Here is a 13,493-nt window from a genome sequence, read left to right as displayed (position 1 = left end):
GCAACCGGCTACAAAAATGGGTGCTCTTTTTGGTGTCATAATTTTCAGCCATACATAACGTTTGTACTTGTCATCTTTCACAATTGATACAAAATCTTCCAATCCTTTCTTAACCATACATGCTAACCCTCCTTGTCCTCTTCGTTGCTTGAGATTCTTTGACCACATCAATGAATGTACATTGTAATCCTCCAAGCCGTTAATCCTTTGTGTATCATGCTCCCAAGTTTCAACAAGAAGTACAACATCGGCTTTGCTTGTTAGTTCATCAATGCCACCCCCCGCATTCCATGGGTATCCATTACAATTCCAAAAGCATATTTTCTATTGTAACTCGGGCTCATAGGTCACGCATCCCTATTTGCTTGAGAGACTTGCTTTCTCCTTGGGCACATTTTCTTCATGAGAGATCTCCTTGTTTTTATTATTCTTTTCCTCATATGCCTTGCGACGCATATTTTGTTGCTTAATAGTGCGGTCTTCACATACAAAACATTTTGTATCCCTCAAATAGATCCAACTATTATCAAGGATAATCTTTCTCTTGGTCTCATCCGGCATGGTGCATACAATTGACCGTTCTCCCGAGCGAGGAGCTCCTTGCTTCCCCACTCTATGTGCTCCATAGACCATAACTCCGGACATGCCAAAGTGGGTTTTGAAGAAATCTTCAATAACAATGGCAAGAGAAGGAGGTGTCTCTAACTTCTCTTCGGGAATTCCACGAATAACAATGTTCTTGGAACGTCGCTCCCGTTCCTTCAACTCCTCCACATCAACATTCTCAACATTCTTTGTTTGAACCATAGCTTGCACGAGTGAGGAATTAGAAACCACATTGCTACCACATACATCAGCCCAAGACTTGTTTGTGCATACATTTTTCATGTCGCATACATCCCGGCTCATAGTGTCAAATTTCTCCTCTTTCAATACATGGTCATGCTCTACTTTGCTCATCCGCTCCTTCAAAGCATTCAAGTCCACAAGAGAGCGTTTACATTCCTTGACTTCCTCTTCAAGTTGCATCAAACGTGTTGTTTGCATCTCAAGTGTCCTCTTGAGATTCTCATTCTCAACCACAAGTACCCTTAGTGTGCCATTCTCCATTGCAAGTGCTCGTAAGTCTTCGCCTTGTTTGTTTACGGTCTCTTGCAATGATACCAAGTACGCCATGATCATGGTTTTCGATGTCGTTGGTTGGGTGGTTGTGTTGTTAATAGTTATCTCCACACTTAGGAGATTTTGGATCATTTTCCACAATGGTTGTGGACCTTGTTGAAGAAGAAGAACCCTTGCGAGTGCCGGAAGACATTGGGAAGACATTGTATGTAAAATAGGAGATGAGAATCAATTTTGTTGAACCTGTTCACTTTGGAAATGCTGCTACAGAAACACCTTCCATAACTCTGAAAATTTCTGTCTTTACATCAATGCGTAGAGGACTTTGTGCTCTTCGATTGAGGCTATAGATCACCCAAATCGGAGTTCGGATGAAGAAGTTATGATCAAAAGAGTGGACTGCTGTCTACTAGGTCAAAAAACGGCTGCGTTTTGAGAGAGAGAGAGAGAGAGAGATCTTGCAAATTTGCAGCCATAAGGAAAGAGCTGGCTGTATTTTCTTTTTTTTAATATAAGCCTTGCTTTAATTTGAAGTGGGAGTGGACAGCCGATCACTTTTTTAAAAGGGTGTGAACCTAGTCAAAACTCAAAAAAACCTATGAGCTGAAAACTTATGCACATGTTCAAGGCGTCCCTGGATGCAATTCTCAGCCACAAATGCAATGCAGACACAGATTCCTGACGGGAAAGCACTTTAAAAATACTTAAAAATATTCCGCTTTTTAAGAAAAGCTTCTCAAATCCGCTTTTAAGAAAAGCAGACACAGATTCCTGACGGGAAAGCACTTTAAAAATACTTAAAAATATTCCGCTTTTTAAGAAAAGCTTCTCAAAACCAATCTTTATTCTTGTCCACTTCCTGGTCTCTCCCACCAAACTAACAACACAACTCCTTCGCCATGCTTAATGTCACCCATCATATGACATTTTCCGTTCCTGATGGCTTTTATTAATTCGAGTAGATCTATAGTTCCTAACCTTTACAGCTCAAGTGTACACATCTAAATATCCTAATTTTATAAATAAAAATTACTAAAAAAAAAAAGAAAATAGTCCATTTAGCAATAGTCAGTGGGATACTTCTGTTGCCTCCTCCAAGGTAGGAGAGGAGTGTAGATGCGCCTTTCTTCACACATGGGCAGGATTGTTAGTTCTTTTTAGTTGGGACTATGTCCACATCACATTGCATTTTGCACCTCCCTTGTGGTTCATTTTGCATTCATTGTATAGGCCACCGTGATATCCAGATAGCCCTCACATTGTTATCTCACTTTTGTACTTCTTCAGGGTGATAGGCCATTGAGCATCTCCGGACATCTCTTTTGTACATAGAATACAACCCCCTTTTTGAGAGAGAGAGAGAGAGAGAGAGAGAGCAAGGCATTGATTGTACACGCGGATTGTTTCCAGGGACAGAGCCTTGGAAATAGTTTCTGCATCATGCTTTGTTGCATACCTCTCCTCGATCCGGATCTTTAGACGCTTCCGGCAACTGGCGCCGAACCATAAGATTGATCTTCGCAGATGCACCCTTGAATACGTCCCATTTGTCTCCATTTTTGCGCTGTTTGCTATGGATTTGAAAGGATTTTCGTCTAGCTTTGATCTGACATGTGCCTTCTTCTCTCGAGGAGGTAGAGAGACAACCACTTGTATGGAATGCATATGTGACAGATGCAGAAGGCCGTTAGCTAGGTGAGAGGACTCACATTGAATGGGCTAGATGGATGATGGACCGACAAGCTCTTTACGCCGTTGGACAGATGCATCCTTGGTTGGGGCACAAGTTATTGGCGCAACCTACGGGATTTGCAGAGGGGTTATTGCCCGTATGAAAGAGATTGATGAGGCAATTCCCCCCGATTGAGGGACAAACTACTTTACTTTCCCATCAAGGATGGTGGGTGTACTATGTTCCCATCTCTCGGGACCCGATTGTTGCATAGCAGGGGACTCTAGTCTTTAGCATTGCCGAGACTGGCCATGTTGGACATCACATCAGACTGGACTTTCAGGGTGAGGTTTCACTTGATCAGAGGCTGATAGCCCATTGGCAGCCTGCTAGAGTGGGTTGCTCTTTCTAGAAGAGATCATGCGTCGACCCTGTTTTTACAGTTGAGGAGGCTCCACTTTGGAGACTATGGATTTGGCAGGGCAAGCCTCTTGTTCATTTGGATTGAGATCCTGAAGAGTGGTACTGGCCTTCGTTGAGCGATGATGTTGACCCTTTGTCCTTTTTCGAGTATACAGTCTCCCTTGGGAGGAGGCTTCTTTTGCAAACCCAGCATCCACCTCATCATCCACGCCAATCCGAGGTGTGGCAAGATCAACGCATCCTCCCAGCTTTCCAACGTCAGTTTCGGTCGTGCATATGGACCCTCCGGATCAGTTGCAGGACATGCTTTTTCATGTGGATGATAGCACATGCTGGATTGCTTGTAGGCACTTGGCGTTAGTCATTGTTCATGATCCGACTTGTCAAAGATGCACTTTAGAGCCCGAGTCCTTGAGGCAATGTTTCTGGGTTTGTCCATATGCGCAGCCAGTGTGGATGGCAGTTTGTTGTTTGTTGATTAGAGTGGGCATCCATGATGGGTTTGTGACGTGGGGGGCAGTTGCATGGCTTTTGCAATTTTCGGGGTCACTTACCTTTTTTGAGGGCTTGCTGACAGATCCAGCCTTCCTGCTTACTCCCTTAGGATATAAACCAGACACTCTACTGATGATACCGGATGCATGGATTTTTGCCACCGCGACACTGTTTTCACCACGATATGTAGCATAACGCTTTGGACCATGTGGAAGGCTCGCTGCGTCCACATTCTGGGCTCTCAATCTCCCCTACGTCCACCCTTTTGATAGCCATTTGGACAAAGCTACTGCATACTCTTCGCAGTCAGTGGGATTCTTTAGCGGGCTCCTCCAGAGCAGAGGAGCAGCGTCGATGCGTTTTTCTTCACAGATAGGCTAAATTGTTTGTTCTTTTCCGTCGAGATCATGGCCCACAGTGGTTCCTTTTACATTCATCATATAGACCACCTTGATATATATACAGTTCACACCTTGTTAGCCCACTTTTGTACTTCCTTTGAGCGGTAAGCCATTATGCATTTCTAGAGGTCTCTTATGTACACAGAATACAGTCCCTTTTCTTGCCAAAATAATCTGAGAGAGAGAGAGAGAGAGAGAGAGAGAGAGAGAGAGAGAGAGAGAGAGAGAGAGAGAGAGAGAGAGAGAGAGAGAGAGAGAGAGAGAGAGAGGGGGGGGGGGGGGGGGGGGGGGTACTTCAGTGAGTTCCTCTCCAAGGAAACGAAGTGGTGTGGAGTGGGGTGAGATCTTCAGTCCTTTTCAGTCAAGACCATGGTCACATGACATGCCACTATGCACCTCCTCAGTGGTTCATTTTACATTCTTCATACAGGCCACCTTGATATATACATAGCCCTCACATTGTACTCCCTGTCTTGTACATCCTCTAGGTGATAGGCTTTTTAGCATCTCCAGAGGTCTCTTTGTACACAATATATATATATATATATATATATATATATATATATATATATATATATGGGGGAGAGAGAGAGAGAGAGAGAGAGAGAGAGAGAGAGAGAGAGAGAGAGAGAGAGAGAGAGAGAGAGAGAGAAGAAGAAGAAGAAGAAGAAGAAGAAGACATTTTTTAATGTCGTAGGAAACTATCTCAAGAGACCTTAGAGAGAGAGAGAGAGAGAGAGAGAGAGAGAGAGAGAGAGAGAGAGAGAGAGAGAGAGAGAGAGAGAGATAGATTTTATTATCGTCCTTGGAGATCAAATATGACTTATTGGACCAAAGTTACATGTGATGTGGTATGTGTGTGACTGATGAGTGACTCTCAATGCTCCAAAATTGTGGTGATGAGAGTCGCAAAGGAGAGCCCACATTGTGGTTGGGAGAGGAAAGTGTGTAGGTCTAAGTCATGGCTAAAAATGTGAGGGAAGCAAGTTCGGATGTGACCAAAAGCTGAGCACTCTAGTAGTTTGTGGTACTTAGACTCTCGAACTTGCAGTGAGCATAATGTGCACAGGCAATTTGACTCTTCTCAATTGCCCCAACGCCTTGTCTCACATGGAAGGGAGTGGGAGCTAAGCCGAATGGTTGCAATAGTGCGTATCGCTGACAAGGGGATAGGCTCAAGCATGTAAGTGTGAGTACGGTTTTCCCTTTTAGCGAAGAACATGGTTTTGTAGTTGGGGGCAATATGGGTGGTGTAATGTATGAAGCGTGACCCACCGGATTCCTCCCAAGCTGCAATACATTGGCGTTGTAGAAAAGCTTCATTCACTTGCGAGTCAATTGAGGTATTATGTAGCAAGTGTAATGCATTCCATCTCCCAAACCACTTCTTTATGTCTTGCATCCATCCCGTGCTCAAGTTCTTGCTTTTATGCGTCTTTTGAACTTTTTTTCTTGCTTTCCATGCGATTGTAGGAAGTCGATATGAGGGGTTTTGACGCATCTTTATCATGTACTTCACAATCCTTTCCATGCCCATAACCTCAATTAGAAGAGATCCCGACTCAAGAAGTAGGAGCATATATGGTGTTTGTGTCTTAACTTGGAGAAAGCTTGTAAGAAAACGCTTTTGGACATTCTCAAACTCTTTTTAAGTAGACTTTGAGATGCTCCCACTCCACACTTCGACTCCATAAAGAAAAACCGGTGTCACCAATGTGTCAAAAAGGTACTTCTTAAGAACCCAACCCTTGATGTTTCCCGCATTACACTCCTTCTCAAATGCGTAGTATGCTCTCTTTCCCGCTTCCAAATGAGGCATAGCACATTCATGCCACTTGTGATTGGCCGGAATCTCAAGGCCAAGGTACTTAAAGCTGCCAACAACTTCAAGTGTCTCATTGTTATACACAATGCATGGCTTCTCGTAATGGTTGGATTTCACAAGCATAACCTTTGTTTTGGATACATTCACAATTAGCCCACTATGCAAGCAAAAGTTCTCAAGAACAACCATAAGCTTTTGTGCATCTTCTAAAGTGTGTGCTAGAATCACTACATCATCCGCATACAATAAAACCATGATTACAACATTGCAAATAGTAACCTCTTCAATGCTTTCTTCTTGCATAAAGTCAAGTACCATTTGTTTCAATTGATCAATGCATGGACCAAAGAGAGTTGGTGACAAGGAACATCCTTGTTTAACCTCAATAGTGCTTGCAAAAATTTCTGAAATTCCTCTTTCCATGCACAATTGACACATCACCTTCTCATAGATTCGAGAAACCGCAAGCATAAACTCACTTGCAATTGGAGTTCTTCCATCTTTCTCCTCAAATTGTTACGTGGAATCATATCAAAGGCTTTCTTAAAGTCCACAAAACAACAATACAATCGCTTGCCTTTCAACCGACTTCCCTCTATGAGAACACGAAGAGTGGCAAGATGATGAATGTTGCTATAGCGTTGACAAAAACCCGCTTGTCCTTTTGCACGTTTGTCATTCTCTTCAGCCCAATCACTCAATTTCATCTCCATTATGCACCCAAACAACTTTGCCTTAAGAGACCCAATCATTATAGTCCGGTAGTTGTTTACATTCTTTACATCCCCTCCATACCATGTTGAAGTGCAAGGTTGAACATATCACACATCCACTCATGTGTAAAATTTCTCGTCCATTTAATTATCTTCGGCTTGATATCTTAAAGATCTCCCGCTTTGCGAGTGGCCAACTTTTCAAGCCCACCGCATATATCCTCAATAGTAGAAAAAGAGGGTATACATGGGAGTGAACCATAAAATGACATTTTTTCAGCATTTGGTTGTTCATATAGTTGCCTACAATGCGTGTACATATCCACAAGACTCAAGTTACCAAAATTCTCCACCTGCTTGCCCCTCAAGTTTCTCCAAAATCTTCCACATGCACGTACGTGCCTTTTCTTGGACTTGAAAAAAATGTTGCTTTACTTTCCATCTTCTTCTCTTCTTTTGAATCAATGCTTTGTATATATGCAAATGACTTTGATAGTTGTCTTTGTCCATAGTTGCATCAAGCTTTATCAACGACTTTTGAGCATTTTGACATTTTTTATCAAACCACTTTTTGCGTGATCTATCTTTGTTGATACCATGGACATGCTTTATTCTTCGGCACAAGAACAAATAACTTTCTTGACATTTAGTTTCCAATGGTGCGTCATATTGAAGCTTTGTCATCCATAACTTTTTCTCAACCATTTCAATGTACATTGATTCCCGTTTGAAATCCATCCATATCTATATATATATATATATATATATATATATATATATATATATATCTATATATATATATATATATCTATATATATATATATATATATATATATATATATATATATATAGAGAGAGAGAGAGAGAGAGAGAGAGAGAGAGAGAGAGAGCAAGCTCAGTTAAATGGTTCATGCAGACAAATAGAACAGTGGCAGTTAAGAAGATTCGCCTTGGGAAGTATAAAGAAGGGGTACATGTCACAGCATTAAGGGAGATTAAGCTTCTGAGGGAACTGAAGGATCCGAATATAATAGAAATGATAGATGTCTATCCACACAAACGCAACCTGCATTTGGTTTTTGAATTTATGGAGAGTGACTTGGAAGCTGTAATACGTGATCGTAATATTGTATTATCAGCTGCAGACATCAAGTCTTACATGCAGATGACACTTAAGGGGCTGGCTCATTGTCACAAAAAGTGGGTTTTGCACAGGTAATTCACGTGATGGTTATAATCTAAGACAAGTGACAGCAGCCTTCAAGGATTTGAAGCCCAATAACCCCCTGAGTGAAGCCTAGTAACCTCTTTTTGTGCTTTTCAGGGATTTGAAGCCCAATAACCTCCTGATTGCTTCTGATGGTCAGCTTAAACTGGGGGACTTTGGCCTAGCTCGGATTTTTGGAAGTCCTGATCGACAATTTACCCACCAAGTATGAAGGTTTTGCTGAAGCTTATAAGGGCTGATAGCGATGATGGAATTATCAAAATTTTTGTTGGTCTTCTGCTATTAAATTGGAAAAGCTCTAATCTCAAAGAATTTTTAAAACAGGTTTTTGCACGATGGTACAGAGCCCCAGAGCTACTGTTTGGCAGTAAACAATATGGAGCTGGTGTTGATATTTGGGCAGCTGCTTGCATCTTTGCGGAACTTATGCTACGCAGGCCATTTCTGCAGGTTTTTCTTCTGTTAGAGGGTCTTGTTTGGCCATTCTGTAAATTCATCCTAATGGCAGTTTTTCCTGCTGAATGGTACAGGGTTCCAGTGACATTGATCAGCTAGGAAAAATATTTGCAGCTTTCGGAACTCCCAGAGAGTCACAATGGCCAGATATGACATGTCTTCCTGACTATGTAGAGTTTCAGTTCTGTCCAGCTCCTCCTTTGAGGTCACTCTTTCCCATGGCAACAGATGATGCCTTGGATCTTTTGTCCCGTATGCTAGCATTTGATCCAAGGTCTAGAATTACTGCACAACAGGCCTTGGAGCACAGGTTAGTCGCTGGGTTTGATAATTGCTCGATAACTTTATCACAATTTGATACTGTTGAGTTCACATTTTTGAAACAGGTACTTTCACTCTGAACCAGCAGCAACAAGACCAGAGTTACTTTCAAGACCACCATCTAGGTCAGAAGGTCAACCCAAACCTTCTGAAGCCCCTTCTTCTGGGGGTCCCATAGTTCTATCTCCACCCAACAAGTCAAGGAGAGTGATGCTTCCTCCTGGTGTAGTAAGTGGTGATGTGCATTCAGGACAGCTTGAGAAAGGTTACATGACTATGGGTGAAACCCCAAATGAACATTTTGGACTGCCAATGTCAACTGATACACAGATGCTTTTAAGGCCCAAGCTCAACAGGTATTTTGGAATGACATGCTTATGACTAAAACATGAAATAGTCAAGAAAGTACAGCAGCGTATTTATCTTCACTTTTTCTTGAAGGGCCCCTGTTATTTTTATCCTCACAAGTTTTGTCAGTTTTAAGACATTTAACCAGTTGGAGGTTCAAACTTAGGTGCTTGAAGGTCATACATGTTTAAAAATAGTTGTGCGCGCAACTCCTTTGTGTTTGTTTTTGGGATCTCTCTGCCGTGTTTTCTTGTAGACATGTAGTTAACATCAGGTTATACAATCGTGCCTTCTCTCATAGTTTTTGATATTACTTTTTCTAAGCTTGACTGGACCCTCATTTTCATGAGCTATAATCTCTAAAGGGAATGTGGACAAATAATGTGAATTCCGTCTCGATGTGCAACCCTCGGCTAGCTTTACAAGTGGTGCGCATGGATGATACATTGGGGGAGGAACTTTATTATTTTCCATGCCAAGGATGCTAGAAATTGTCTCTCTGGTTGGGGTTGGTCTGAACATGGGGCTTGCTGGGCTTGATTGATACATGAAGTCACTCAGTTTTTCTGAGCATTCTCAACAGGCAGTTCGGGCTGGAGTCCAAACAAGGAAGAATGATTAGATGGAGGTATTGAGGATATTATGCTATTATGCAGAGACATTTTTTTGATTGTTTCATGATTCATCTTCTTGGATGTGTGCCTCCTCTTTGTTGGCACGTTTTCCCTTGATGGGATTGGGACCTTGGGGGTGGTTGTATGGCTTGTGCGATTTTCACGGTCACTTCCTCTATATGAGGGCTCTCCTTTAGATCCAGTCTACATGCTTACGTCTTTGGGCTACAAATTGGGATCTCTTGATATGCTTCCATCCACTGTGCACCAGTTTGACCTTCATCCGCAAGATACAATCTTTGCTATGATTTGCTTTGTTACTGTATGGATTATGTTGAGAAAGCACTCTAAGCACAAGAGCTTGTAACTTGGGTGTGCATGTCCCAAATGTCTCCCACCATTTCACCCTCTTGCAATGTGACGAGAAAATGTATCACTCAAGCTTGTCCTTGTCTAACTTTCAATGAGAACACCTTACAAATCCAAGTCGCCCTTAGAGTGTTTCCACAAAGAACAAGAGGGTCGAATCGCTTCCCCGTGGGAACCCACTGCTGCTGGGCAGGCGCGTGAGGACCACTCTGAGTGCCAGGCTGTCGCGGTGGACCGTGCCGGCGTCGACCACGAACCTGCTGCCATCCCTCCTCCGCTTGAGCCCCAGGCTTGAAGGGTGGCTCTGCCTATGTGCTCTATGTCTCTGCCTGCTGTTGCTGGCCAGCCCTTGAGGGCTGGGGATGGGCGGCGTGTGGTGTAGGTCGGGGCCTCCTTCGTGGACAGGCCTTCGCAAGATGGCCCATCTGTCGGCAAATGAAGCACTAATTCGGGAGGCCCGAATACTCCACGCTCTGTCTAAACCAACCCCCACTCACCCGAGGAAGTAGGATGACCTTTGGGAGAGTGTGGGTGTCCCTAACCAGAACACGAATTGAGGGAATACCGGCCGCCTTGGCAACTACTGAGGTTGCCGTGCGAGGTGTCTCCAGGACAGTCCCAATCGTTGAGCCAATCCTGGACAAAAGTGGTAGGTACTCCCTCCTCAAACCAGGAAAGCAGATGGAGATGGGAAGGTCTGCCTCCTCTACTAGGACATTTGAAGCTGGGTCAAAACCATGTCTCCACTGTCAAAAGTGGGCTCGAACTGCTCGGATGGTTAGGGGGCTCATCGCGATGACCTTGGACGGCATCTCGGATGTCTCAAACTTTATGTGATAGTAGCCGCGTTCGAGGAACTGAACGTCCAAGATCTTGCCTACCTCTGCGAGAAGGTGGGCCTGGAGAAGGTCACGCAGCTCTCCTCTTCTGGGTCTGGTGCCGAGAATCTTGCAGATGATGGAGGTCGCCTGGAGGCGCTCCACCTCTGCAGCGAGGCTTGCTTGCTCTGGCGGTGAAAGAGCAAGTCGAATGGTGGGCTCAGCGGGGTCGAGCAAGGGGACTTCATTGGAGTTCCTTTGTGGCGGAGCTTGAGCCTCCATCTGTGTCTCCTGCTGCGGAGAAGAGGCGAAGAAGTATCGACGAGGAGGGAAGCTCCCGCTGGACCAAGCACGCCAAGGTTGTTGGCGAGGCCTTACAAGCAGGAGAGGCTAAAATGAAAGTGTAGGCGGGCGGGGCAATGGATTAAAAGCAGTGAGTAGGCAGGTGGGCGGGGCAAAAAGCGGGGGGAAGGACAGGGCAGCGGCGGGGGATGCTGGGCGGGCAGCGGACAGGGTGGCGGGTGGGGTTGGGCAGGCAACGGTTAGCGAGTAGGGCGTTGGACAGGCGACAGTGGGTTGGGCAGAGCGCACCGGGACAGCCAGGTGGGTTGCGCGTAGGAGGCAGAGCAAGGGGGTATGCGCGGGCTGTGAGGGCAGCGATGGCGCCGGGGGGGGGAGCGAGGGCAACAGCAACGAGCCTGAGTTGCAAGTGCGATCATAATTCTTAAACTTTACTAAATACTTCCGTGTAATCTTCTCGGACTTAAGTGGCCGCTTCTGATGATGAATGATTTGCTCCGGTTGGAGTATTTCTTCCGTTTCCTCAACCTGGCTGACTTGGAGGCGGTCCCACATATGGCCGGAGTAAACCAACATGGAAAGCATTGCGGATCTTCCAATTAGATGGTAAGTCTAATCGGAACGTCACATTGTTCACTTGGTCAATTATCTTAAACGGCCCATAATAGCGATTGGAAAGTTTTACCACTTTCCCTTTATGAGTCGCTTGTTTTTTTAGTCTTGCCTTCTCAAACTTGAGTAAGACGAATTGACCGACTGTTAAGCCCAGATTCCTTTTGTGCTTGTCTATAGCTTTCTTATGTTTTTCCTGAGAGCGCAAAATTGCTCTCTTAATTTGCTCGTAAGCCGTGTCCAAATCTCGAACAAACTCATCTTCTGCGAAAATCTTATCCTTAGTGACAAGGATCTCTGGAGGCAAAGGCTTACCATAGAGAATCTCAAAAGGTGCTTTCCCGTAGGCGAATGCACGGTATTGTTATACGCGTGCTCAACATGGGGCAAATACTTTCCAATCGGATTGTCTTTCTGACACATAAGATTTCAGCATATCCAATACTACGGAATTAGCGATCTCACTCTACCCATCCGTTTGAGGATGATATGCAGAAGAAAAATTCAACTTCGTGCCAAGGTTATCAAATAAGGCACGCCAAAAGTTGCCTATCATGCGAGGATCTCGACCACTCAGAATAGACTTGAGTAGCCCATGATGCTTAAAGATCTGTGCTAGAAAAATTCTAGCCATATGATCTGCTTTGATTGTTTTCTTAACTGGAATAAAATGAGCTTGCTTGCTAAATCTGTCCACGATGGTCCAGACCGCATCATTTCCAGTTTGAGGTTTGGGAGATCTGTAATAAAATCCATGGCAATACTCTCCCAGGGTTGATCAGGCATAGGTAAAGGTTGGAGTAACCCACGCGTCTTATGCCGATCATACTTTACTTTTTGGCAAACCAAGCATTCCCTAACATATTGATCAATGTCGACTTTAAGGCTTGGCCAAAAGAAATCTCTTTTCAATGCTAAGGTCGTAGGGAGAATTCCCCAATGACCTGTATAAGGTGAAGCATATGCTTCTTCCATGATTTTCTTTCTCAATGGTTCTGCCACGCAAATTGCCATTCCGAATAGAATATGTATATTCATCCTCTCTGTTCTGTAACTTATTCCAAATGGAGGAGAAGTCTGATCATTCGGATACAACTCTGGAAGTGATTCCAGTTTTTGGTGATACACAGAAGTAACTGCGTTCACTCTAGGCCCTCTAGACAATGCGTCTGCAACCACATTCTTACTCCCAACCATATGGAGTATCTAGAAGTGAAACATGGACAAAAAGTTGGCCCATCTCATTTGCTTCTCAGATAATTTCCGTTGCGTAAGAAAATACCGCAAACTTTGGTGATCGGTTGTAATCACAAAATCCGTTCCTAGAAGATAATGCTTCCAAGTAGACAAGACGTGGATCACAGCCATAAGTTCCTTCTCGTAGATCGAGGCATGCAATTCTGCATCCTGAAGTCGTCTACTTTCATAAGCCATTGCATGGGCTTCTTGGTTAAGCACTGGACCGATGCAATCACCCGAAGCATCGCAGTGAACCTCGAATGGTTTCCTTAAGTTTGGCACTATCAAAATAGGTCCATGGCTTAATAAGTACTTTAGCCTATCCAAGGCACCATGTTGTCTCGATCCCTACTTGAAAGGGATCTTTTTCCTTGTTAGGTCATGAAGTGGTCCTACTACTTGAGCAAAGCCTCGGATAAACCTCCGATAGTAGGAACACAATCCCAGAAACCTTCGTACATCATGTACCGTAGTGGGAGTTGGCCAATCTTGCACTACTTGGATCTTTGCGGGATCCATTTTCACTTGGTTGTGTGA

At 44.0% G+C, this 13,493-nt stretch overlaps 1 protein-coding gene across 1 annotated transcript in view; it reads left to right on the top strand.

Annotated features, from left to right (window-relative positions):
* LOC147439446 (cyclin-dependent kinase D-2-like) overlaps window positions 1-13,493 on the top strand; it is a 42,984-nt gene that overhangs the window by 11,544 nt on the left and 17,947 nt on the right. The window contains exons 2-6 of the mRNA XM_086485299.1: window positions 7,568-7,866; window positions 7,976-8,084; window positions 8,204-8,329; window positions 8,410-8,645; window positions 8,722-9,012. Coding sequence (XP_086341425.1) covers window positions 7,568-7,866; window positions 7,976-8,084; window positions 8,204-8,329; window positions 8,410-8,645; window positions 8,722-9,012 — 1,061 coding nt within the window. The remainder of the gene's footprint in view (window positions 1-7,567; window positions 7,867-7,975; window positions 8,085-8,203; window positions 8,330-8,409; window positions 8,646-8,721; window positions 9,013-13,493) is intronic.

The sequence above is a fragment of the Adiantum capillus-veneris genome, chromosome 16, assembly GCF_014529385.1.
Source record: "Adiantum capillus-veneris isolate H3 chromosome 16, ASM1452938v2, whole genome shotgun sequence".
Taxonomy (NCBI): domain Eukaryota; kingdom Viridiplantae; phylum Streptophyta; class Polypodiopsida; order Polypodiales; family Pteridaceae; genus Adiantum; species Adiantum capillus-veneris.
This window is presented reverse-complemented; position numbering and strand designations above follow the sequence as displayed.